Source organism: Falco naumanni, chromosome 4, assembly GCF_017639655.2.
Source record: "Falco naumanni isolate bFalNau1 chromosome 4, bFalNau1.pat, whole genome shotgun sequence".
Taxonomy (NCBI): domain Eukaryota; kingdom Metazoa; phylum Chordata; class Aves; order Falconiformes; family Falconidae; genus Falco; species Falco naumanni.
Window position 1 is genome coordinate 99,353,122 of NC_054057.1, and position 27,209 is coordinate 99,380,330.

At 43.1% G+C, this 27,209-nt stretch overlaps 2 protein-coding genes across 3 annotated transcripts in view; one reads left to right on the plus strand and one right to left on the minus strand.

Annotated features, from left to right (window-relative positions):
* Positions 1 to 664: 664 nt before the first annotated feature.
* On the minus strand, positions 665 to 12,743 carry SLC25A20 (solute carrier family 25 member 20). Its single transcript, XM_040593592.1, has 9 exons — positions 12,296 to 12,743; positions 11,474 to 11,566; positions 9,341 to 9,468; positions 7,037 to 7,127; positions 5,935 to 6,052; positions 4,670 to 4,742; positions 3,984 to 4,093; positions 2,433 to 2,557; positions 665 to 1,851 (listed from the first exon to the last, which is right to left on the minus strand). The coding sequence occupies exons 1-9, from the start codon at positions 12,398 to 12,400 to the stop codon at positions 1,789 to 1,791; spliced, it is 906 nt and encodes a 301-aa protein (XP_040449526.1). The 5' UTR covers positions 12,401 to 12,743; the 3' UTR covers positions 665 to 1,788.
* Positions 12,744 to 12,811: 68 nt separating this feature from the next.
* Positions 12,812 to 27,209, plus strand: part of ARIH2 (ariadne RBR E3 ubiquitin protein ligase 2) — a 34,764-nt gene continuing 20,366 nt past the window's right edge. Inside the window, exons 1-2 of one of the 2 annotated variants that reach the window (XM_040593588.1) lie at positions 12,819 to 12,930; positions 16,908 to 17,255. In XM_040593588.1, coding sequence (XP_040449522.1) covers positions 17,007 to 17,255 — 249 coding nt within the window. In that variant the 5' untranslated portion in view covers positions 12,819 to 12,930; positions 16,908 to 17,006. Of the gene's footprint in view, positions 12,931 to 16,907; positions 17,256 to 27,209 lie in introns of both variants that reach the window. The other variant, XM_040593591.1, reaches the window with a different exon arrangement.

Consider the following 27,209-nt stretch of genomic DNA (forward strand, 5'->3'; position numbering starts at 1 on the left):
AGGAATGGGGAAGGTCTGTGGTGGGTACAGCAGCAGTGAGAACATGGGTGCAGCTCCAAGTGACTGAGATTTTTTCCACACCAGCAGCTACCCCATTGGTTTCACACCCACACACCATAAAACACAAGAGGTGGACTCCAGGGAAGGCAGGTTCTCTTCTGGTCTTTCCAAAGAATTGGGAAGAAAAGTGGGATTCCAGGTTCCTGCAGCAGCACTGGGTGGAAAGTTGTCAGGGCTGACCGTGCCTGCGGAAAGCCAAGGTGAACTGTGTCCTTATGGTAGAGGCCAACAGACCGTGCCAGACAAACGCTCAGCCTCCTTTCCTGCGGGCCATCAGGACAGATGCTTTCCCTAAACTCTCCTATATCTGTGTCCGGGCCTCCCCCTGGAAAACATAAAATACCTTCCACAAGCAAGATGCGTTAGTGTCTGGCTTCATACTTAAGAAGCTGTGTCTGCAACTACAACGCCTAACAGGACTTGTATGACACACATCAAGTGCAGAACATTCATTTCCACAGCTCATGACAGAAATCCAAAAGCTAAAAGGCAATGGGTTAACAATTAAAGACAGCATGGCACAACTTATTTCCCAATCACACCTCAAAATCAAGAATTGTAAAACTAACCACGCAAAACGTAAATGAACTGAAGCACACGTTCTAGCCAAGCAGCAGCTAGCTTTATTGAGTTCCAATAACACTGCATCAAAACCAGAAGAAATTACAGCTGCTTCTTGCTTCTTAGCGTTAGTAATTTCTCAAATTAAAATGTGATTATGTTGAATAATATTAAGAGAAAGCCAAGGGACAAGAGCAAGAATTAAGTTAGACAAGACTGCAGAGCCAGTGCCCCCTTCATGTATCCCCTTTGTGTCAGAGAAACTGAGTTCTTGGAAGTGCTCTTAATTTTTCTCAGGTCCATGTCAGGGATCGAATCCCAGGACACAGCAGCTGATGAATTAAGTATATCGTGGGTTGTGACGAACCATGCCGTTCTTTTTTTGAAATGACATTTGGGATATCTTCAGTGGGACAGAAAGGGATTTCAGAGAAAAGTTCAGGTTGATCAAACACATTTCCCCACTGGCTGCCTCAGTAAAGTTTAGTACAAATCTTAAGCATAATTAATTTTCCCTCCTAGCTCCACAGGAAAGATCAGCGTGCAAGATCCAGCGCGGTATCTGTAATACTCCTCAACTCACTGAAGCATAGCTCTGGCCTCCCCTGCTTAGTTCTGCATTTGCTGCATTACATGCATATAAGATTAAAACTGCTGTCAATATAGAAACACCCACAACTAAAAAACTCAGAGATGAGAACGTTATCTGACATTGCTTGTAGATACTAGTATGTGCAGCTGCTAACTTATGCCCTGAGAGTAAAGCGCACACAGCCAAACAATTATTTTAAGGAAGTTTTTCAGCATGAATAGCTACATGTTTCTTCAGTAAATAAAGAACTACATTTTAAGAAGTGTCTCCTTCTTCCATGAGGAAGTACTTAAGGTAGTGTGTGTAATAGCAACAGCTGTCAGTTAGCAGCATTACTGCTGTGGTCCATTGGCTCAGAAGACAGGTGTATCACCTCTAAGAGCTCATCAACTCTGTTTCAGAGCTACAGCTTACATTTCTGAATGGCACATAGCACCACCTAAAGAATGTGAGGAAGGCAAAAAGGTATTAGGCAAGCAATCATTCCTGAAACGTCAAGTGATCATTCATTTATTCCTTTGAGGCAGACTTGCACTCTCTTCCTTCTCCTCTCTAATTTCTAGACTTCCTAGTCTTCATAGACCTGGTGCAATCCAGTTAAGAAACTTCATAGCAACTTCAAACCCAAGAAAACATGCCTGGAAAAAGAGAATATACAGAACAAATAAGGATTCAAAAAACCTATTCCAAACAAAGTTTTTGAAATGCAGCACTGTAAACACCTGACATGGCTGATGTGGAAAGAGGAAGAGAACACACACAAAAAAAAAAAAAAAAAAAAAAAAAAAAGAAAAAAGTAGTCTTGGACCAGAGGCAAGAATTCTACTGTATCCCTCCACACAAAGGCAGAACTTCTACTCCGTTAGGCTCACTATTTAGTGAAAGGGAAGCTAGTCCAAACTTACCCCCCACTTTCTGTCTTCTACTGGTGGATGTACAATCAGTAGAGAAAGACTATCAGAGAAAGTCAACAAAGGGCTTTTATGCAAAATGCAGAGCATTGAAGGAAGGTTTAGTTGGTGTTTCTCCTAGATTAAGGTACATTTTTAGAATCTGGACACCAACAGCTATTAAAAAAAAAATAATGTATCTGCAGTGATAAGAATCTCTCACTGAAATGGTACAACAGTAAGCAGCTGGTCATCTCCTCTACAGACTGCAAACATTCACTGTGAGTGGCCAAGTCCCAAAAACCCATCTGGAATCACAATTTACTTACCGCATTAGCGGGAAATGCCCTGATCATTACAGCTGTGAAGCCCTTATACAGAGATGCAACTCCTTCTTCTCTGATAAGTTCTCTCAGCACATCTCTAAAGCCATTCGGGTATTTTCCTGGAGGAGCTGAAAGGAATACAACACACTAAGACATGTAGCAGTCACAAGTGCTGAAGGATGTGGCATATGTAACAGCCCAGGATTTTCAACAGGTTCATATTGCTATACCATCTAGGTACCACCAGAACCCAAGCATTGTTTGTTGTGACAACATCTGCTTGGGAAAATTACCTATTTCAGCAAAAAGCAAGCAAACAAAAAGGACACCTTACTAAACACTCAGTAAACAGAAGGTAGATGCTCACCATCACCACGAAGAATTTACATCATCGACTCACTGGGGGGGCAGGAAAGAAAGGAGAATAACTTTTGTCAGGGTTGGAAGTCTTGCTTACTTGCACTGCTGATCACAGCTCTCACAAGAGCTGCAATCAGGATATAGGAAGGTCGTAAAATTGATGTAGCTGGTTTGTAATAAAAAACCAGATAATGATCCTATCATACGCCCCAGCCAAGGGCAGCAATAGACTTCATTGAAACAGCCTGTGCTTTTCATTTGCTGATGTTACACAGACTTGCTGAGGTGTTTTAAAAAGTTACTCTATTCAAAGAGTGAGTTCTTCCTTCTCCTGACACGTCTCTGGGAAGTACTCCACAAACCAACCCAGTTAAACAGAACCACCATTAACCCACATGACCTACACAGCAGCATTGGGGATTGGCTTAGTGGAACAAGGATGCAAAGCTGTAATGTATTTCACACTCAGCCGCTGGTATATCAAACAACCACAGCAGCCTTTATTCAGAGAAGAAGAAGAAAAAAAAAAAAGTTTCCTGCACTAGATTATCATGATTTGTGACTCAAGAAAAAAGGTTACTGTCCAGTGGAGAGCTGAGTCCACAGACAGACTACAGAAAGCCTTAACAAAAATATTCATTGACTAGGACTCTTAGATAAAGCAATAAAAAACCTGTTAAACTTTGCTGAAGTGCAAGGCTTGGGGCCATCCTCACTATAATTAGTCCACAGATACTTAAGAGCAGAGGTGCTGGTCTAAAAACAATGCTCTCAGCCCGGCACACCCAGTCACTATAAATTTCAGATAACACAGGCTACAATTAATACAACTGCGTCTGAAGTGAAATAACAAAACCTCTCAAAGAATGACATTTGTCATAAATCAGCCACAACAAGCAGTTCTATTATTATGACTTCTACACTTCAGTTTTAAAACAAGCATCTCAAATCAGGATCGCTCTATTAGCAGGGAGGCAGGAACAGAGAAGTGCAACCTGATTGGCCACAAACTTGCAAGGAAACCAACTAGAAATGCTAGGAACACACTTGGGGTTTTCATGTCCTGGTGGCAAGCAGTGCTCAAGATGTGCTACCTCCCAGATGCCATGGTCAGACGGCATCTTCCATTGCTGCCCAGCCATTCCCAGGAGCACTGCACTGAGTGTGGCTGTGACAAGCTGGGATGCAACTCACCAGTCTGGAAACGGGATTTCAGCACATCTGGTGGAATGGCAACTGCCCAGTTGAAGATCCCAGCCAGGCCCCCAGCAAAGAGAATCCTAGGCACACTGAGGTCACTCACACTGTGGCAGAATTGGGGTGGGGTGGGAGAGAGAAGGAAGGAGGAAAAAAAAAAAAAAAAAAAAGGGGGTAAAAACTCATCTGTTTTGACAAAGGTGACAATCAAAGAGGCAGCCTGGCTGACAGCCAGGAAGCAACACAATGCTGCAGACACAGAGTGCAGTATCTGAGAAAGATTTCCAAGAATTAGAGCCCTGTGGCTAAAACGTACTAACTTCACCCTAAAGGTTCAAATCTTTTCATTCAACAGCACACATGCAGATACTCGGGGGGGGGGAAACAAAACCAAAAACCAAACAAAAGCCAGCTCTCTGACCATACACGGGGTGAAAGTGAGAGACTTATTTCAAGTATTCCTTACTTGGCTAGTAAGGTCCAAGGCTAGAATCTGAGAGAAACTCAGAATACTATTTTATTTGCCAGTAAACACCAGACCAAAACAGCTCAACTCACAAGATGAGCAGCCTTTTATTTTAAGTTTGTTTCGATGGTACTGCTCTCAAACTCTTCGTAACTGGGGAGATTTATCAGCAGCATCTGGGAAGTCCAGAAAATGATGACTGTGAGATTTCACTAACCTCTTTCCCTCAGGGGTCAGAATGTTCTTCAGCCATTCATACGTCATGAAGTACATTCCACTGGCTGGGACATCTAGTGGGTAAACAACAAAGACTGTGAGTAGTGGGAAATGAAACGAAGCCTAGAGGCACAGCAGCCCCATGCCAGCTCAGCAACACCACTAAGTACATCCAGATTCCTTTTCTGAACATCCTCTACAAACAAAATAAAATCTGCTGTTACTTTAGACAGAGGAGCCTGAACTTTCCCAAGGAGAGCAGGTGCTAAAGGCAAGAACTGGGAAAATATCTTTTCTTAAGCACATCTGTCAGCAGCCTTTCAAATCAGACTATAACCTGCCTGCTAGCCATTAAGCTAACAATGAGACAGCTCTACGCTTTCTTAATTACTTCATAACAGATCAGAGCAGTTCAGGAACTGCAAAAGTTTTGCACACTATTTGTTCTAATGACTGTATTTTTGGAATTTTATTTTTTTTTTTTTTTTGCAGTTGATGGGTTTGGTTTGGTTTTTTTTAAGGTACTCCCACAGCCCATTCTTAGCTTATGCCTGAACTGGAGAACCAGCCTCTGGCCAGGGACACTGCCAGAGTTATATTGCTAGCTGCTACACTTGTATGAGAAGCAGAGGATAGAACAAATTCCTCAATGGAGATATCAAAATACAGAAATTTCAGCTTAGCCTTGGAAAAAAAATGCCCCAGTACAGGGAACAATCTAATGCTTTTCAAAGGAGAAAGTAGCAAAACACGTACAGGATTCTGTGTCTGGCACAACTACTTTGGTGGTGGTGTTGTGAGAGCGGTCGTGGCATCCCAGTCCAAAATAACCCACATTCAAGCAGGTAGAAATCAGAACTGCCGCAATCATATCTTTTAAAGCAGTCAGCATTATACAGCAACAGTCTCATAATCCTTTTCCCAAGGGAAAAAAAAACATTTAAAAAAGCCCACTTCTGTATTTTTCTTTTCTCTTTGCTCTCTCTGCTTCTCTCCTGAAGTCTCTCATTCCTCTTGGCTTTTCAGATCTTAATTACTTCCTATATCCCTCTGATCTTTGTCATCTAATCTATTCCTCAGTCACTGAGATCTCATGTTTATTTCTCAGTCCCTTTGAGGCACTGCAGTAGCTCTGCAGACTGCAAAAAAGTGTGACACAGTATCTCCAATTGGCTAAAGGGGCAGTGAGACCTGTGATATTATGTCAGGCTTCTTATCTTAAAGTACCCCACACAGAAGCAGCATCAGAACATCTCCATCACTCACCTCTCATGAGGGTTAGCACTGTCCCCTTGTACACGCCACGAATTCCAGCCTCGCGGTACAGCTGTTTTGCACAGTCCAAAGAGCCACTGTATTTCGTTTCACCTGTAGCTGCCTGGATCTGAAGGATTAAAGTGATAGTTTCTGACTAGTGAAGGTTTCTGGCTGGTGAACAATCTTTCAGCTAACAGTTAGAAAGCCACATGCATGTTTCCAGAGAGGAAGGAGCACATACTCATTCCTCAGACGCTCCTGCATAGGAAACCCATGTCACTTCCTCAAGCAGCTCTCTCATGTTCAAGCTGAGGACATGTTTACTGTTCCAGGCAGAGGCTAGATTCTCCCTTATTTTTCCACAGTGCAAATTTGAAACAACCGAAGTCAGTTAGGTAATTCTACATGTGCATTGACAAAAATAGCCTTCAAATAGTTTAGCAAAATTCAAACAATTTGCATCTGTATAAAAGCTTCCATGATATCATGTCTGTCAGGACAAACATGTGACCACCCACCACCATAATAACGGAGTTCAACACAGCCTGAAATAAGCAAAGCTTCCCATCTTTGCTGAAGACGGTATTTTTGTTTGTTCAGGTTCATGTTTTCCAACAATACTTTAAAAACCCTGGAGGAGGTGTAGAGATAACAGCCACCTAAACATTAGAAAGCTATTTAATGTATTTTGAAATGTAATCCTTAGTTACGTATTGGGAACCCGTCAAGGTAACAAAAACTTTACACTAGAAAGAGTCTTATGATCTAGTAGTTTTGCACTTTTTTTTTTTTTTTGGAAAAAAATCATTCTGAAAAACTGGACTTTTTCATACTTTGCAGTGGACTTAAGCATCCACCAATGCCTCATGTAATGCCAGATAGTCTAAGGCTTGCGCTCTCTAAAATGAAAAGAGCAGCGAATGCTGTATGTACTTATACTGTCATGGTGAGTTTGTATAACGCTTCTTCGTGACACAGTTGCATTAAATGACAGTTGCCTCAGTCCTGTCAAAAAACAGAACAGAGTAAATACACTAACCAAAGAAGTTCCTGGTATGGAAAGACAAGACCCCTAAGATTAAATTCCCATCACCACCACCCAATGCCTTACCTGTAAAAGGCACTTGATTCTCTCTCCTGGAGCCATGATTACAGTTGTGAACACACCTGACAACATGCCAGCAGCAAACAGCTGAGGATATCTGCCCCGAGGAAACAGAAGAGACCCTAACACAACATAGTACATAGGAAACAAAGGGCAGAAAGATCCCTGTATCACCAGATTGTGCTGTTCTACACAAGGTTGGCAGTGGAACTAGAAATGCATGGCCTGCTTTTGACCAGTGCAGAAGTGCCTCATCAATGCATAATTAGAGCTAAACATTTAAGATCTCTAGGATTCAAAGCACACTGGTTCCCACAGCAACCATAACTCAGCTCTTCACATCCATTGTATTTGCTTGTATTCCTTGTACTCGCATTTTTCTTCTACAGCATTTCCCGTTCTTTTTTATTCCCAACAGTCTCGCTCTCTCCTCCAGCCTCCCACACTTTTCTCAGGGGCCACAGCTCCCATGTGTATTCCTGCTTGTGCAGCCAGGACCCTCCTTTGTGCAACCTCTCAGTCCTTCACTTGTTCAGCCTCTGCCATCATCAAGTCTGTCCTACCAACCTGCCATCATCCCACACAATCTGCATGTGCTTTCATGTGGCAAAGTCTCTATGACAGAAATCCCTTAAGCCGGCTGAGTTTCTCCAGCACAAACTTATCTTTATGTCCAGCCTCCTGCTACGTTCCCTAGTAAAATGACCTAACATCTCAATCCAACTAAATTCCATGCCTCCTGCTTCTCCCCACTTCCCCAGGAGATGGCATTCTATTCAGGTTTTCCAATTCTCACACCTTTCTTTACTCTTAAACGCCCTCTAAATCTTCCAGACCATTCAGACTTCCCTCACGACTCTACATGCGCCTCCTGCTCAAAGTAAGCTTTGAGTTTTCCAGCTCACCTTGGGATTATTCAGCCCCAGCAAAGATAGAAAAGGCATCCCAGGTTTCTCTCCATCTCCTTCCTTTCAAAATTGGCATGGAGAACCACTGCCATCCTGCCTGCCTCTAGGCACAGAACCATGGTGCTAGGAGTCTGACCTTCATTTTTGAGCCTCATGTCCCAAGCACAGTATATCTTACTGTGTCAGGTCTGCACCCCCAGTACAGCACAGCTGGGCAGAATGACGGTTCCACCATGTATTTGTTCTTTCTTTCCCACTGCTCTGCTTGAGAGGAGTTCTACATAAAGACTCAAAAACCTATGCTGCCCTTCTCCAGCCTGCTCCTTAAAACTTCGATTTGGTATGATGTATATAAAACATAAGGCACCAAGGTGATTAGGCTGCTGGAAATAAGCCCACAGCCCATATGTTTCCTTGTATTCCCCACTCCCTACTGTTGCCCTGGTCTCACCCTGCAGCCTTGTCTGCTTGAGGATATTGCCACGGCAGCACAGGGTAAGTTAGCAGTGCCCCAGCCTCCCTCTGAGCAACCCGAGAGGGGGAGCCCGGTCCATCTTACAGCCATGACTGGTGCTGCAGAGCCAGCTGCACTCACACCACCCAGGTAAGACCCCTGTGCAGGCAAGACTCCAACAAAAACCACACACCCCCACCCCACCATGCTTGGCTCAACACAAATGGACTCCTGTTTTCTGACACAGTTCCTAAGTATTGCACAAATAATCAAATAAAAAGTCACTAAGCCACAGTTCCATTCCTGTAGAGCTATAAATCACAACCCAGCAAAGAAGTTAAGGGAGTACTTTACAGGTAGGGGGGCTTTCTTCATGCATAAGTTAGCTTGTAGAAAGCCACACAAAGTTTTCTTAGCTTCCCATCTCTCTTTCAGGCTAGACATGCCCGAGAGAAGGGTTGCTCATAACCATCTCTTTTCAGAAATTAATAATAAAACATTTCTATGGCTACTCTTATATCCTAACAGAAGAACACAGCAAGAGTCACAAATAACAGAGAAAAGAGAATCATGACTGTGAATGTTGTCAAGACTGCTTGACCATGAACATATTTCTCCCATAGTTTCTGTTAATAGCGAGACTGTTGGCAGGCAATCATTATATATTTCACACCGTACTCATCCAAAACAGAATTGTTCCTTAATGGCTCTTTCTTGCGTAGAAAGGGAATTGCATAGCACCTGCCCACACACTCTCCGTTTTTAGCCTGTGCTATCAGTCCCACGCTTCCAGAAACATTAAAACACAAGTGTTTTATTTTTTTAGAACTATATTTATAACCTAGGAGAAGAGACAAATTTACACCACAACTCAGTGTGCAACAATACAGCAGGCTGCAAGAGTCTTAGGGTGCCTTTCCCAACTGTCCAATTAACTCAGAAACTCACGTCAAAACGTCATCAGGTTTTCTCTGTTGGAGTCTTTTTCCCAAGCCAAATCCAAAGAAGCACACAGCAAACATGGGTGTCACTCCAATAATAGGTGCTGCCATTCCTCTGTATAAGCCTCGGACTCCCTGCAGGAAACATTGCACAATTACTTCGTTTTCAATAGACTTTGCACACACTTCAACTTACTAAGAAGCAAAAGGCTACAATACAGGATAGTATCAGTGAGACAGTCAAATTAATCATAAGAATAATGCGGTCTGTGGTTCATTTGCAATTATACACATTTAGCTGAGGCTCAGGGCCTGTTGCAGAGGAAAGCTATCTTTCCTGGAAAACACAGCACCACTTATACCCTTCTGTTCCCATACTGGGCATCCTGCACTTACATCTCAAGAATAAGGAAGTTAAAAGCCACCTGAATAATAGTCCAGATAGATGTCAAAAGGTACATACAAAAATGCACATGTGCTTTATTAATAAAAGTCATCAAACATATCAGTATAAAATCCTGACGCTGAGCCTGAGAATGCTGAACCAAATTCACTCTTTAGATAAAGAGCCAGGGAGACTGACTTGAACTACTTCACTCCTCACACAAACTTAATTTGGAACAAGTTCAAGAGCAAATTACTTTTTATTTTCTTCCCTAAGTTCAAAACTTTTTCACCGTACAACTTTATGTTCCTGATGTTTCCCTTCATCAGACTACACACATGGAAAAATTCTAATGCAGACCTCAGCAGCAGCATTTGTTTCATTTATCTTGCCTTTGAAGAGAACTTTTTCTAATAAAAGTGTTACCTTTCCAGTTAAAGGCCAGATGCAGAAATTAAAGATTTGCTGGTCTGCCTGCTCATTTCTCTACCCCCCCCCCCCCCCCCCCAATAATCTGTGTATCCCAATATGTGTCTGCGTGCTTACAGGCACAACTGACTCTGTAATGAAACTGTATCTGGCTGACAAAGATCAGACACTCCTGATCAACCTTCCCATGAGCAGCAGGAAACAAAAGGCCTTGACAGAGAGATTTAATGCTTTTCCTTGTAGAAGCTGATGAGTATTGAGTAGGAGTAGAAAGGCAGCATTACTTTTGAACTTCACATCACAAGGCTATTATTATGGTTCAGCTCTGACGTCCATGCTTCAGCATGGGTGTTAAAAACTGCAAGGGATTCAGAGCTAGCAAAGCATTTCAGCACTTTGTGGGAGAGACCAGAGAAGCAAGATTTGCTTTGGTTATATAACAATGTGTTAGTACCGTAATGAAAGTAGATTTCAGGTATGAGGCAGATCTTTCATTTAACAGAGTTACCTAACAAGGTCCAGTGGTCAGAAATTAGACTTCAGACTAGTAAACAAAAAGTTGGGCTTTATAGCCGTTGTTTCCAAATGGTAAACAGCTGCTGAGAAAACTCATGAAGCAGAAAACTGGATTCTATGTCACTTCAGGCTTTTAAACCAAGACTGTGTGCCTTTCGAAAAACAGAACAGACTACAGTTCAATCACATGATACGGCTAATTCAGAAGTGAAAACCAGCGTCCACATTCTGAAGAAGACTGAACAAAACTGTTATAACTGACCCTCTATTCTCAAAAAAAAAAAAAAAAAGAAGCAGGAAGAAAAAAAATCAATTAATGCTCCTCTGCTTCTTGTATATGGCATAACACATTATAGAAGATGTAAAGATGCAATGTAAAGATCTTCTGTAAAGATACACTTTACAGAAGTAAAAGCACTACCCATATCAACAAAAGTCATTGTCTATTTTAGGATTTCCAGAGTCAACTCCAAATACCAAAGACAGCAAGATTCCACTGGCTACAACAACAAAGCCAGCAAACAACTGCCAACATTCACTCCAGTCGTTAAGTTCAGATATTAATATCACATTATTCTGAACCAAAAGCATTTCTTAACAAAACAAAGACACATGCACCTGGAGCACGCAGATGCTAAGTATTCTCCAAGTCTGGTAACCTCCTTAAAAATTTTAATTATAACCAATTCAACTGATAACCCAAGAATTGTATAGTCTCCAGGGCAACATTCCCCCATGATTCCATTCCTGGGACGTACAGGAACAACTGATATTTTTGGCAGCATCGGAGATGACATGCTAACGCAGTACCTCTCCAACGAGAGTCTTTCTGAAGCAGTCAAAGGTCCCAGAATAGAGTGGAGGCTGACCGGGCTGTGGCTTAGGCTGCGTTTGCAGTCTGACCTAGTAAAACAGGATAGGAAAACATTATTTTATTACATATTGCCGTCTAAACTTTGATTCAGAGAAAAACCTCTGTATGACAATTATGGAGTGAGTTTTGTGACTGGACTTTATGATGTTGGTAGAGAGATAAACATCACTGTCACCCTTTGCGGAAGAAAAGGGATTGAATTTTTGATGTATTTACTAGTTAATGCATTCAATTAACTGCTGGGGTGACCCCAGGATAAGAACCCCACCTCAGCACCAGAGAGCTGGTCCCGCGTCACTACTCGGCTTCCTCACATGACGGGGAAAACGGGGGGACCCTAGGGGAAGTGGAGTGTGTGCGGGGGTGTCCGTCCGTCCCAGGGTCACCCCCGGGCTCTCCCGGCCCTGAGACAGGCTCCCAGCTCCTCCCAGCGCCCGCCACACGGCCGCTCCTCCCGTTTGTGCTACAAACCGGCGGGCCGCCGAGCGGGCCGCAGTGCCGCCAGACCAGCAGGGGGAGCCCCACCGCACGGCCGGCCTGCCCCGCGGTGCATGCCGGGACGCCCCGTGCCACCCCGCCGCGGTGCACGCCGGGAAGCCTCGCCCTCCCTCGGCGCCCGCCGGGACGCGTAGTCCTCCGCAGCGCCCGCCGGGCGGCCGCGCCAGCCCCGCGCAGTGCTCGCTGGGAAGCGTAGTCCTCCCGCGCCTACCCCGGGCCGCACGGCCCCGGGTCCCGGCCGCCCCCCCGTCCCGCCTCACCTTAATGGTGTCTAGCGGGTGCCCCACGAACACCAGGCAGACGCCTCCGAAGCCGCCGGCAAAGAAGTTCTTCACGGGGCTGATGGGCTGCGGCTGCTCCGCCATGGCGGCAGCAGGTGAAGAACGGGGCCAGGGTGCTGCGTCCCCGCCGAGCCAGTGCCGCCCCCTCCGCCCCGCGACCTTTACCCCAGTGCCGGGCCGCGCGGCACGCCGGGACACGGGGGGAGGCGAGCGCGGGGCAGGCCGGGATAGTGGCGGCCGCTGCCCGCGGCGGTGCGGGGGCGGTGGCTGGCTGTTTCCCCGCTGCGGCTCCGGGTGCTGTCATTGAGGGCCGACACCGGCCGAGGCCGGGCCGCTGGGCTGCCGGCGGATCCTGAGGGCGCTGAGCCGGCAGCCTGGGGCGGACACTGCCGCCGGCCCCATCTCCCCCTGCCCTCCCCCGTGGTTCCGTTGTAACACCCCCCGGCCCGGCACAGTGGTCCGGGCCAGCGGAGGCTCGGCCCCGCCCGGCGGAAGTGACGTTCCGCGGAGGCCGGTGCTTCCGGCGTGCAGGCAGTGGCGGCCCGGCAGGAGGAGCCTGGAGCGCCGCTCCCTGCCTCCCCTGCCCGCCGCCCGGCCGCGCTCCGCGGCGCCCGGTAAGTGCGGGGAGCTGGACTGCGCTGCGGCGGGCGTGAGGCGGCGGGGGCCTCCTGGTGGGCTCCTGGTGGAGCGGCCTGCGCCGCGGTGCGGGGGAGCCGGGGGCGCCCGGTGAGCACCGCCGCCTGCCGCGCCCGCGTCCCTCAGCGGGAGGCGGCGGGGGCCCGGACGGCGCGGCAGGGCCTGGGGTGGGGCGAGCCCGACGTGAGGGACGCGGTGCCGCTTGCCCGTAGCTTCGGCTCGGTTTAGCGCCCGGCAGCGCTCCGCTCCGCCCCGGGGCCGAGCTGGGGCTGCCCCGGGGAGAAGCCGCAGCCCGTGAGCTCTCAGGCCGGCGGTGGGCACAGGCTGCGAGTGAGCTGTGCTGGGGCTCCCTCCTCGCCCCGCTGCCATTCCGGCTCTTCCTCCACAGCTTCCTTCTCTCCCAGTTTTCCTGGGCTTTCCTTCTACAAGTACGCAGTGTTCTGTCGGTGCGGGCGAGTACAGGATTTAGTCTGGCACGTGTTACAAAAGAAATGAACCCGAGGTAATTTAAATGGTCTGGGTCCCTTTCTGCTCAAGACCAGGTACCATGGAAGGAAGGCTTGTGTAGGTATGTGTAAAATAACTTGTTAAAAGTGATGATAGATTTAAAAAAGACAGGAATGAAATGGGTTAGATGAGTTGGGAAGGACGAGGCAGTCGTGATAGTATGAACAAAGCCTGGGAAGTGGGAGGAGAGCATGCATGTTCACGGGGGATGTGTGATAGGGCTGCAAGGAGGTCTCTGCAGAGTCATCTGTGGTGAAAAGAATGGGGGATGTTCTAGTTTCTCACTCTTGGGATGAAAAAATCCTGTCTAAAAACTCAATGGAGAAGGAAACAGCAAAGCTGCATGTCTGAAGAAGCAATTGGGGATGATCCATGAATTAAAGGTTTGAGTAACGTGGACAAAGGTGTGATTAACATTGATAGCCAGTGTGGAGTTGAGATTGTAGATGGTTCCAGAGGAAAGAAAGAGTGTTAGCCCATTTAAAGTTTACATGGATAAGTAGTTCAGGAGGGGCAGACTTGAGGAGTTGCACTTCGGGAATTAACAATAAAGAGGTGAAGGAAGAAAAAGCCATCACAAATAGCTGTGAAATATCAACAGAAAAAGAAGAGGAGCATCCTCCAAAAGACTTAGGAAAATCCCACAGAGGTGGATGCAGAGGGCAAAGAATCAGAAAGGAATGATGTAGTGGGACAAGATATGAGGTGGGATCGCGTAATGTATTGTGTCTGATGGTAGTGAAGTCAGAGAGGAACCGATGGTGGCATATTTGAAGACCTTTTGTTTCAAAAGACCTTGCCAAGAAGAATTGTGTTGCAAAGCAGGAGTCAGCAAGTGGGCATCTCTGTTGGAGCTGATAGGCAGTGGGGTGTAGGGGTGGATGTATTTACAAGTTCCTGCGAGGAGGCTGGAGGAAGAGAGGGTATTAAATCATGTTAGTGAAGATGAGGGAGTATCTTGGATGAAGGTGGGTAGGAAAGCAATCTAAATATGGTTTAAATTTTTACACTGATTTGGGGGGATTGCAGTAATTATTTAATCTAAACGCTCTTTGCTTTTTTGACCCTCTTTTTTGAGCTTAACATCTTTGTCTTAAAAACTAGTGCTATCAAATATTAGCTGTGTCTTGTCTTAATTTGTATTCAGAGAGCTTGTGATTTGATCAGCGTTAGGCTGAGCGTTAGGTGAGGTGAGTTCTGTTCCTTGTTCTCGTAGTACCCTGCTTTGCTTTGTCCACAGAGCTTGTGCCTTAGCCTTCCTCTCTTCACACATGTCCGTGTGACATTCGTTTATGCTGGAGGTGAGTTCTTTCCTAGGACATTGTGACAGGAGTCACAAAAGTCGTCCAGTCTGCAGACTGTTTTCTGCTTGATATATCCCATTTACCCGTGCAAACAGTTCTTCTGTTTGTTCAGATAAATGTGTTAGTGGCACTCTTCCCCAGTGACTGGTGTGTAACTGCTGAGGTAGCGGGTAGGCCTGTTACTCTACTTAGATACCTGAAAACATCTCATTGCTTGGATGGGACACACTATGTGTTGAGATTACAAATGGACCTAGTGTTTTGGGATTTTTTTCTGTCTCTAGCACATGGGGTGATCTGAGTGAGTTTGAGACGTTTCCTGACTGGTGGACTTGCTCAGGCTTTGTGATGCTCAGAGGTTGGCTGAACAAAGCTGTTGCGTGCTGGGCTATTGATATCTGTGTAGGAATGCTCACAGTGGGTTTGGATTCTCAAGTAAGTTAGTCCTTTAACATAAGGTTTAACAGGTAGAGATCCATTACTACTTTCATGCAAGAGGTCAGTGTTGATACAGATTAAGCCCAGAACTGAATCATTAGCTCTAAGCAGGGTAGTGGGAGGGACAATGTATGTTTGCTTTGCATGTGTCAAATCAAATTTCACACCTGTCTCCTTCCAATATGGAGAGAGACGGTGCCTCTGCTCCTCTGAAGTTCTATGGGAAGCCATGCTATAAGGTATTTGTGTGCTACTTATGTTGTGGATAGCTAAGGAATCAAGAGGCAAATGAAAGGGATGGAGACCAGAATTCGGGGATAATATAATTAGCTGCTAGCCTTCATCCTCTCTCACTGGAGATTTGTATCTGCTGAAATGACTGCAGCCCCTCAAATTAATTGTACATTACGTCTCTTCCTGGTTATTCTGTGCTGCCTGGTCAGGTTACTGGAAACAGAAAACAAACGTGTTGAGGAAAAAAAATGAAAATTTATGTTTGAAATTTCCTGTGCTCTAAAGTAAAGATTCTCAAAGCTCGCTTATGGTTTCCCCAGCAGCTACAAATTGTGATACTGTGGGAATATATTTGAGTAACAGAGCTAACAACATAGTAATGCAAAATGCAAACGTGTATGAAAACCACAATACCTCCTGCTGCTTGTGGAAAATACAGTTTTGGTCTTATGTATATATTTTGTATGTAAAATTTGGTTGCAGCATTATTTTAAGCCTTTTGTATTTAACATATTCTCTCTTGAACCTAAGTAATTCAGTTAAATGGAAATTTATAACTAAATATGAGATGACCATAATTCAAGGTTTGTATGTGCTCTACTGCTGGACCTCTTGGAACTCTAATTTCTGTGGTTTAGTTACACAAGCAGAAGGTTTCTAGTTCAGATAAGTCAAATATGTGAAATTTCCAGTACCAATGAGAATATAAAAGAGAAGTTGACTGTCCTGATTCTTGTGCTGTCAACACTTGAGCATAGATTTCTACATTCAGAAGATAATAAGTGTATATTGAGAAGGTAACTAAATGAGAGAATGAGTTTTATTTCCCACCTCAGATGTAAGGCCACGTTATATCCAGTAGAACCTATTTAAAGGGATTAACTAATTTCACCAGTTCTTTTGAGATGGTATCGAAGACTGTTGAATTGGGTGTATGTGAGAGATCTGTTTCCTTATCTTATTTTCCAAAGTCCCATTTAATGCCTGTGGGTCTGGAGCAGTATGGAATTGTACAGGGTATCACAGGTTGCCTTTCTAGCTACAATGGTCATAGTTAAGGGGTTTGTATTTTTTCCTGTTGATGCAATGAATATGATGCTTTTCTGCAGCACTTCAGGCTGTTGGTAGAATCTTAAAGTTATGAATTTAGTTGTATCTCTGAAAAGATCTATAGTGAAGGTTATGCAGCCACTTTCCAAATGTCAAAACTTTGTCTTGGGGCCCATACTGGGGGCTAGGGTGCAATGTAATAAGCCGGTCTCTGAGGTTTTAGACCTCACCTGTGAGAGCAGCCTTGGCTTTGCAGGCGCAAGAGTCACGTTGAATCCAAACCAGGGACCTGCACAGCAGAATCTTCTTTAGCTGGGCCGTTGGGTTGGTCCATTCCTGGCTGTTTGATCACCTGTGTGATGTTGACATGGCCTCTCTTACAATTTCTTAGGCAACAGAAAAAAATGTTTTTCCCCCCTTAGGAGACAGAGCTCAGATGAAATCAAAAGAACGATAAAAGTTTGGAGGAGAAAAAGAAGCTGCAATTGCTTTCCTGGTCTGCAGTTTAACAGGGCATTAAGATGTCCGTGGACATGAACAGCCAGGGCTCTGACAGCAATGAAGAGGATTATGACCCTGATTGCGAGGAGGAGGAAGAGGATGAGGATCCTGGGGATATTGAGGATTATTATGATGGGGTAGCTAACGACGTGGAGCAGCAGGGAGCAGATGCCTTTGATCCAGAGGAATATCAGTTCACCTGCCTGACTTACAAGGAGTCGGAGAGCACTCTGAATGAACACATGGCCAGCTTGGCTGCCACGTTAAAGGTGAGGAAAGGTTTCTGCATTAACACAGGTGTAAAATAAGTCTGTGGTTGAAAAGGCAAATGCTCAGTATACAGTTTGAAATAAAAGCTGTGGTGGTATTACTGTTGGGGGGTGTGTGGAGGAATGTGGTTGCAGGTTCCTGGTTCAAAACTGACTCAAAGGTTTACAATTGCTGCATACTGGTTCTGGAGCCTGAGAAATCTTCCTTACTGAATGTTGATTCTTACAATTATTATTTTTTTTTACAGAGCTGAGCTTCATGGCCAAAATTCCTGAGTTACAACTCTTTGCATTAATACAATGCAAAGAGGATATATAGAAAAGAAACAAACCAAATCATAAACGGTGCAGATTAGTACACCTGTGTTTGAGAAGATAACTGACAGATAGGAAGACATGCTGAAACTCTGTAATTCTAACAACACCTTTCTTTGTTGGTTCTGAGAGAATAATCGTAGACTTTCAAAGATAGGTCAGCAGTCATGTCAGGTATTAACCCTACTGTTGCAGTGACAGCAATTAAAGTACAATGAACTTGCCAGCTCTTGTGACTAATTCATCACAGAAGAGTTGTGCTCTGAGTCAGCTCTGTGGTGTTATGCTCAATAAGACTTTCATGAAGTTTTCTTTCTCTTTGTGCAACTGATTACTGTAGTGCAGACTAGTGATAGGAGGAGGTTCCCTCTGCCTTGTCAGTGTGCTTGGGTCCCAGTGCAGGTCAGAGGAGAGCAGAGTTTTCTAAGCTCAAGATGTTGACACTGGGTTGAAATTACCAATGCATCTACTTTGGAAGTGCTTGTTCTTCTCCGGAACAGCCCCTGAAAGCAGGACAGGTGACAGGGGCATATAAAAAAGCTGTGTTGGATAGGTTTTGATTCCTGTTCATTCGGTCTCAATCAAACCTGATTTTAAAAAAGTGAGGGATCTCTTGATCCTTACTTGCACGTCAGCATCCTATAGAAACCGTATAACCATAAAGCCTGAGAAATATGAAGCCTATAAAAATAGGCTCTAAAGTGCACCCATATTTCTTGCTACATCTCTAGCTGATTCTGCCATCTGTTGTGCTTGTTCCCAGCATTCACCACCGCAGAAAATGAAGTTTTACTTTCTTGACTGTAAGTTTTTAAGTTTCTCACGACTTCAAAACTAGTGTCTGTGATTTTCTTCAAAATGTACAGTTCAAGCTCTGAATGCCTGCTGTTCCCTATAGATTGTCAGAAAAGGGAGGCAAAAGGTAAGAATGAATGAGAATAGTTGGTCAGGACTTTTGATCCAGCTGCCAGTTGCTCTTGGTTCTTAGCGATTAAGTAAAGGTTTAGAATGGCTTTTCTGCTCCTTACTGTTGGCCTTCAAAAAGGTGACCCTTGCCATATTGTTCTCTTGAATTAAATTAACCAAAGCAATGCTTTATTTAGTCTTTAAAATCAGGCTTCCAAAGCTAAAATAAATTTTCCAAGAATTCTGAAGGTTTCATTGAGCAAATATTGTAATTGCCCAGATAATACCAACCTGCTAGCTTGAATCTTACCCCAAATATGACCCAAAGAGAGAACAGTTTAGATTCCTTTTATATCAAGAATATACCTGCACATACGGAAAACTGTGAACTTGTAAGCCACACAAAGACTTCAGCTTTTGAAGTGCCACATTAACTCTCTGTTCACTAGCAACAGTGGTGCAAGAATTGTACTTTTCTTGGAAATCTGTTGTGTGTCTGCAGCATGTGCTTTTTGTTTCCTGGCATACTTTCTTGTAGTACTCCAGCAACTGTTTCTTCCTTTCCCTCTCTTCCCCCAAGGAAACTTGTGATTTTGTTACTTTTCTGAGACAAGCTGAACTGGGAAGAATTTGTGTGAATTAGCAAACATAGAAAAGAAGGAAATTGAATATAACATGTTGAACTGTCTGTTAACCATTATTTTCCATCGACTTAATGAGTATGAGTGAACACAAGGGCAGACTTTTCTAAGAACTTTATTAACTTCTTTCCTATAATTTGCTTGAGCTCCAAACTTTTTTATTCTTTTGAAGGCTACCTTTCATAATTTCTTAGGGTGTTTTGGATAGTGGTGATTGTTCTTTTTGCAGCATACTAGTTCACTTTGTGGATTTTATCTCCTTTACCTTGTGATAGCTAGTGGTAATGTAGTGCTTTTCAGCATTACTCATTGAAGGCAGAGCGGTTGCCCCTGACAGGGAAAGATGATGGTAAATTAAGACTGTCTTCAGGAGGTACAATGTTGAAGGCAATGCATGACATGGTATCTGAACAATTTGCTATCACAAGAAATCAATAGACTAATACAATTCCCTAAAGCAAAGAAAAAATGAATGCAATAAAAGGGCTCAAAGCTGTGTTTGAATGTTCTGCCACTGTATATTGTCATTAGGTGATTCACTTTCTGAAGGTGAAATTGGGGGGGTGTATTGAGCATGTTTTTTCTCTGTGACATACTGTCTACATACCTTTAAGACCAGAAACAGGTATTCAGGCCTTTATGTCTTCGTGCTTGCAATTTGTGCTATTGACATAGCAATCTAAATAAATAGGATTTTATTTGCCCATTATTTATCTGCTCATTAACCCTCAACATTTGTTTTTTAAACTCCTTTGTTCAGCTATTTCAGGCTGATTGTTGAATTCTTACTGTCTTAAAAGCATTGAGGTAAAGGGCAATCTGCCTTGGGAACCCTCTTGGCTACCTTTTTTCATTCCCCACGAGTTACAGCTGACCTTGTTCTCAGTCCTACTGAAGCTAAACAGACAACTGAACAAACCTTGCATTGGCTGCCTAACACCAAGTCAGGTGCAAGCGCCCTGCATATGTTTAAAAGTTTGAACGCAACACCAAAAGATAGTCTCTTCAACAAAAAGCTTGAATTTTTTTCTACTCTAATTAGAGACAAAAATCAATAAAAAATTTATGTCTGATAAAAGCATGAAATCCAGCATGTTAGGTGGATGTATGCCCTCGTATTGTCTTACTGTCATAGGAAGCTTTTACCTTGAATTCTTCTGACTTGCTTTTTATCAGATGGGGAATTCTGAATAGAAAAATTAGGACAAACAAGGTAGCAGTAGATACAACCAGCTGTGCTGTGTGGCAGGCCTGTAACTACAGTGGTGGTTATCCCATTGCCATACGGCAGCTAGAGAGACTTTGTAAGCGGTACTCCAAAAGTTCCTCCTCATTTTGGTTTTTGTAAGAACTGTGAGTAGGTCCTTGCTTTCCAAGAAAAAGAAGAGGAAATGTTTGCTCCTTGCCATTAATCTCAAGGTCTGTTTGTGGAGGGTTCAGTTAATACCCTGACTAAAATTAGGACAGGCTATCTCTGTTGAAACATGCCAGAAGAAAATATCAGACTAGTATCCAGAACTGTGATTCTCTGACCAAAAGGCCTGTAAGTTGAAGCAGATCACTTTTAATTCCTCAAAAGGTCACTTCACCAACATTCGATGCTTAAGGACAACACTCGTGAAAGCAGAATGGCATGTATTGCCTGCAGACCAGCAAAGGAATTTACAACAGTTCTTTTTAAAAAGCAGATATAATTATAAAACCCAGTATCTTTCAAAAATAAGGAACTAGAATTGTTTAGTAATAAGTTTGTGTTCAAGATAACTGTCAGTTGTCATTGAGTGATTGTGGGTCCTGTAGTGGCAGTATCAGTACGTGCATGCAAACAGTATGATACTCAATGGTTGTACAAAGTTGACCCTGTCACTGGCAAGCAATTAAGTGTGTGATGATGTCATATTGGGTTTTATTTGTGAATGGCACTTCCTGGCTCTGCTGAGGGTCTCCATACAAGTCTGAAATATCTGTGGTATTCCAAATAACTGGCAATAGTTTCTCTGTTTCAGTGATGAGATGGATCTTTCTAGGTTTTACCAATTCTTTTTTTTTTCAAGTGGTGATATAAAGCACCAGATAAAATAATTGCAATTACAATTTATGAAAAAAATGTTACCTTGACTTTAGGTCTCTTTAGAAGCTGATTGTCAGTCACGGGGAAGCTAAGGTATTTCTGCACTTAAAAGGTAACAAGGAAAGGTAGTCTTGTTGATTTACAGCAATTGATACTAACGTATTCTTTCCTCTAAAACCAAAGCAGTTTTAAAACTGAAGAACTTACAATTTTTAGTTGACTAATGTGAGGCTGATATCTACCAGACAGCAAAAAGCTTACTTCCCTTGCTCCTTGAAATAACAGCTGATGTGGTTTTTTTAGCCCTGTCCCTGGAAGAATAAAACTTGGTAGATGCAAAAAGTATTTGATGTCATGACATAGTTCTGAGTCTATTAATCAGTGTTGTCACTACTGATCTTTCAGAAGTAAACCTGTTTTTGAAATATTCACCTTATTGACGTCACAACTTTTATTGTGACCAAATGAGTATTTGCTCATAAAAACACAGCCCTCTCAAACTGCTCCACACACTCAAATTGCGCTGACACAGAACAGTTAGTTTGTAGAGCTGCTTGGTAAATGCTGGCAGCAGTCCTTTTCAAATACCATCTTTAGCAGATCCAGAGTCATGTGCGTGGAGATTGGCAGCCTGTGTGAGCAGCTCTACCCGAAGGAACTGACGCTTGCAGAATGCCAGTTCAGTGGGACCGCAAAAAGTCTATAAAGAGCCAGATGTGAAGACACTGGCACGTGTGCCTCCCTGTATCACTGTGCAAGCTGTGAGCAAGTATGTGGGGTGCTTATTTGAACAAACCTGCGGTGTTGCATAGTCATTCTTTTTGATGCCATAATGACTTCGTGAAACTTACGCAACATAAAATGGCAGTTGCAAAAGACTAGCTGTACCGAAGTACCTGAAGTACAGAAAGGGTGTTAAAGCCCTTTGAAATACTAAAATGCACGTGCATAAGAACAGAGTTTGAAAAATTTATGTTCGGAGTCAATGTCCATAAGAACCAACACTGATAAATATTAGTATATATTAGTAAATATTTAAATATTTATTATAAATGGTAGATGCTGGTAGGCAAATTTGACTTCTCTACAGAGCCCCTATGGTTCTGTTTGGCAATGATAACACACTATTTCAAAGTACCTGTAAACCCTAGATTAGTCAGGACATGCAGGTTTATATCTGTACTGTGGTCTGTGGTTTAATATCAAGCCAACATTATGTGGGGCATCCAGTCTGACATTACAGCCCTTAGGAGCACACGTTTGAGACATACCTTTGTCCTTTACCCACTTTTTGTTCTCAAACAGAAAGATCCTGGAAGTTCTGCTATACAAAAACTGTGGTGTTGTCTACCAGATTCACAATGCCTGTACTGTAGTAGTATGTTAAACATCAAAAGGACATGAATATGTCCATAACTGTCTTCAGTGTATGTTTTATTTTGGCTTCTAAAGGTGTCTTGTTTGGTTTATTTTTTTTCTTTCTTTTTAAAAAAAAAAAAAGTGTAGCAAGTTTTCCTAGAGTTCTGGTCAGCAAGATAAGAGAGCTGGCTGGAGAGCCCAGACCTTGCAACCTTGTGACAACTTCATGAAGTCATTTGAGGAGAGAAATCAGTTTTGTTACTTATTGCCCAGGACTGCTGAAATTCTCAACTTGATTGGAAAAATGAGCCACAAATGTGGAGGGTGATAATAGCCCACACATTTCTTTGTGATTCATGCTTTGAGTGTATCTTACAGCCAGTATGACTTTGCAGTGAGCAAAAAAAAAAAAAAAAATCTGTTCGCAGCTGTTGATGAGTCTGATCTTGGTGGGAGGTAGAGGCAAGCACAAGTCATTAAAAATGCGAAAACAATCTTTCAGTAACTGTTTCATGTTGCAAGCTTACAGCTGGACAGCGTGATCACAGGGGCGGCGTGAAGCAGCTGAAGTGCGTTGCCAAATTTGTGTGCTGTGCCTGTTAATGATGGCACAGCACAAATAAGCTACATTGTGCACTATGAAACACCAACAAAGCAGATGTTCCTCCTCTTCATCTTTTTATAACAAAAGAAAAATGCCCTTAGAAGCTGGAATTGTCAAGTAAAGGACTGTTATTTGGGACTGAACAGGGATTACTCGCTCAAAGTTACCTAAGCCCTGCGATCTGCATGTGCATGCTGCTGTGGCTGTGTGCATGCATCAATGCTTTCCTTTTTTTTTTTTTTTTTTTTTTTTTGCTGCCCTGTGTCCTGAACTGTTGGTCAGGGTTGTGTGGATTCAAGTTATTACCTGCCCTTTGCCTCCTCCCTATGCATCCTCCACATCCTCCTTTCTGTCAACCAGAAGGAATTGTCCACTGCTCTCGTGTTTCGCTGGGAAAACACCTAGGCAGGGGACGAGTTGAGTGCAGCAGTGGGGGTGTTGCTGGGGGGCTTTGGCAGTGCATGGGAGACAGTGCAGCACGCACTGGGTGCTGATGCTCTCAGGCACTGTGTTACGTTGGAAAGAATAGCTGCCGTGCGTACAGCTGGGGAGTCTCCAGCGTTATATCTGTGTGCTGTCTTACGGCTTTCTTACTGCGTTTCTTTCGCTCTAAATCTTTCAAGAAGGAATGTCTTAGCTATTTTGTAATAATGCCTTCTGGTATACCATCTTGCTTAAGTTTGTTTGCTTTTTTTTTTTTTTAATTTATTTCTGAATCTTCTCAGGAAACTAGCCTAACAGCTTGAGAAATACGTATATTGAGATTTCCTAGCTGAGTCCTACTGATCCTGTTTGTTGGCAGCTGCAGCTGAAATTGGTGCTGTCCTGTGTAGGAGAGTGAATGGATTAAAGCAATGTGTAAGTGTGGAGAAAGAGTAAGAATTTAACTCGGGATCCCCTTTCTTCAGTCTGTGGCCAACTGGGTCGTGCACTGAGGGTTTCACGAACCATGTGTGTAACACTGGCAGTATTTGTCATTCCCAAACTGCACACTGGCTCCTAAATATGCTTCTAATCTTGCAGACTGACACCAGGTCTCTGCATGCCAGGCAGTGAGTGACAGGGTACAGATTAAAACTCTGTGATGAAGCAGAGCTCATGTAGTGCTGTTTATCAGGACCTTTCTGTGGTATCAGGACTGCAGCTACAGACTCCAAATTGCCTTTCTTTCCTGGTTCAGCCTGTAGCCTGTAATCATGAAAGGGCCTGAAATGTCAGACAAATCGTAAGCAATACTGTGGGCTTTTTCTCACCTTCTTTTATGCTTGACTGAACCCAGGATATAAAATTAGGGTATATGATTTTGTTGAAACTGTGGGTTTTTTCCTAATAAGTGAAACTAATTTGAATTCAGGTTTGAAAATGGCCTTCTAATGCTCAGAAACCTGTAATAGATGCAGTGGCCTTTGTTGCAAGACTTTGAACACTTGGGGTGTTTATGGCAGGTGATGTTGATCACAGCTCAAGCCCTTGCAACCTCCTGAGTTTTCTACCAGGACTGTATATTGTAAGTCTGTTTAAGAGGTAGATCTAAGCCAAGGGGGAAATATGGTCAAAAAAAAGCTTTTGGTTGCCCTTTTATTTCTTCTTAATTCCTAATATTTTTGCACTTTTCTGAGAAAAATCCTCCAGTAAAAACAGGGCAGTCAAATAGTTTTTCCAGTGGGGCATGAAGGGAGTCAGATCTACTTTCAACAAGGGAAATGAGTGTGAAATAGTGGGGGTTTTCCATTTGTGGGTCACTTTCTTTACCTCTGTGTCCTTAAGTAAAATATGTCTGAAGGTATTTTCTTCATCAGAATTATTCTATACAAATTATGGTTTCTTTCTAAGGTGTTATGCTACCACCAACTCAATTCTATCTCTATTTTGCCCATAGTTGGTCACCAAAAGCAACAGTTTCAGAGGCTTTTGTTCTGTGGGTTTTTTTACTGTTGTAAAGAATGTAAGAGTGTGTTTTTAGAAGTTTTGATGCAGTACACAAACTAGTATCATCCCAGGTTCATCCTTTCCTTGTAGAACTAACAAAAGCTATTCATGGATTAAAATAAATGCTTCTCAATATTAATTCTATTTGCTTAAATCTATTTGGAAAAGAAAAAAACAACTTTGCTTAGGGGAAAGAAGAGAAATGGAAGCTGTATTTCTTTATGCTCATCTTCATGTTTATGTTCATCTGATGAGCCAGACATTTCAGAGCAACCCTGATCTAACAGAAATTATCAGCTTGGTGCAAATCCACAGGATATTAGCTCCAACTAGATCGTAGTATCTCCAACTCATTCTGCATTGAATCGCTTTGAGAATCGTGTGATAATTCTTGTTTTAAACTCCTGATACTGTATCTCTGCAAAAGTGAGGACTGAAACACACCTCCAAAAAATAGGCTATCCCTTGGAGAAAAGTGAAATGAACTCATGAGATATGCATGTAACATAAATATGCATGAGCAATTTCTGTAGAATATAAGCTCTACAAAAGACAGTGCTTTTTTAGCTTTTAGGAAACATTTCTGTCTGAATTAGCAGCTGTCAAAGTGACATGGTTGAAAACATTTTCTGCTGTAGAGAGATGAAGCTTCAGCTCTTCAATTTAGCTTATCCAGGGAAGCAAGTTGAGACGTAGTTGTCTTACAGCTCTATAAACCCAGCAAGGTACCTGCAGAACTTCTTTGCAAATTCTTTTGATACTGTCTTGTCCTAAAGTGTGCCAGACTCTCTCACTTCAGAAATGTGAGAATTTTGCTTATATTGGAGAATAAAGAACCCAGGAGATAAGGGGAGATATAAATAATAAGAAAAAAATAATACTGTGTTCTGTTCCAGAAAATGAATCGATGTGTGTTTAGTGTGATGGTAAATCTTTGTTCTGCTTTCAGAATCTAATTTTGCCCAGCATTATGTAAATTGTTTGGACGACTTTTACAACTCCTGTAGAGTCTTTCCCTTATGCAGAGCAGCTTCCCCTCGGCACCCTTCCTGCGTGCACAGGCACTGTGCCCCTTTTCCAGTGCAGTGACAAACATTAGCATTTGGTGCCTGTTTCTGGCAATCAGCAGCCTTCTATCACTGGTAAGTCAGAGTTAAGCTAATGGAGGTTTCAAAGAGGCTTCTGAGGTGACCAGACTCCTGTTTTAAGGTGAATCTGGACATTGCAGACTGGTTGAGATCCTCTCTCTTCAGTTTTCCTGCTCCATCGTAGAGAAAGAAGCCTGGTCTTAAGTTTGACATTTTCCAAGTTCAGATTTGGACTGAGCTCATCTTTGGTCTTAACGTTTCAAGCTGACATTTAGAAAATAGGGAAATGAGAATGAGGGAAAGAAATTTTGAAGCATGACTAGTTTCAGCTTTCATCTTCTAAACTAATAAATCTAATCACAGCTAGAGGAGTTCTGGAGAAGTCAAGCTATTGAGAAACATCGGCACAGTCCATCAGTTGTAGACAAGAACTAAAATAGACGTGCAGCATTTAGAATATGCATTTCCTTCTGCACTGTGGTCTGTAGAATTATTTTACTGAAATGACCTGCTGCCAGCAAGACACCAAGTGGGCTATCTTACTATCTCTTTTGGCTCTGAAACATGAATAATAAAGTTTAAACAAAGCTGACAATTTATCGAAGGCATCTTTTTTTATCTATTTTGTGTGTGAGACAAAGCATTATTGTTCCTGAATTACCTAAGATTCTTGTGGCACCCAGTTACTAATAGGGGACTGAATCAGAGCTCTTTCTGAGATGTTTTATAAGTTTGAGATCTTTCAGTGTGTGAAACTTCTGACTGTCCAGGAAATGCTGGATTGGGCAGTGTGCCTGCACTGCAGCCAAGGCTTATTTCCTAAGCTGCAAGGCTGCAGTGGGTGGGTATGGAGGGGGCATCAATGTCTTCTAACTGAATAGTTCAGCTAGCACTATCAGCTTCTGTATGTTGCTTCTCCAGTACTGTAAGGTAATTAATTATGTACATATGTACCGAACTTCTCATTGCAGTGGTATGGTTTTTGTCCTTAGCATGTTTTGACTGCTGCTTGCAAAGAAACACTTCAATGATTCTGGGGTA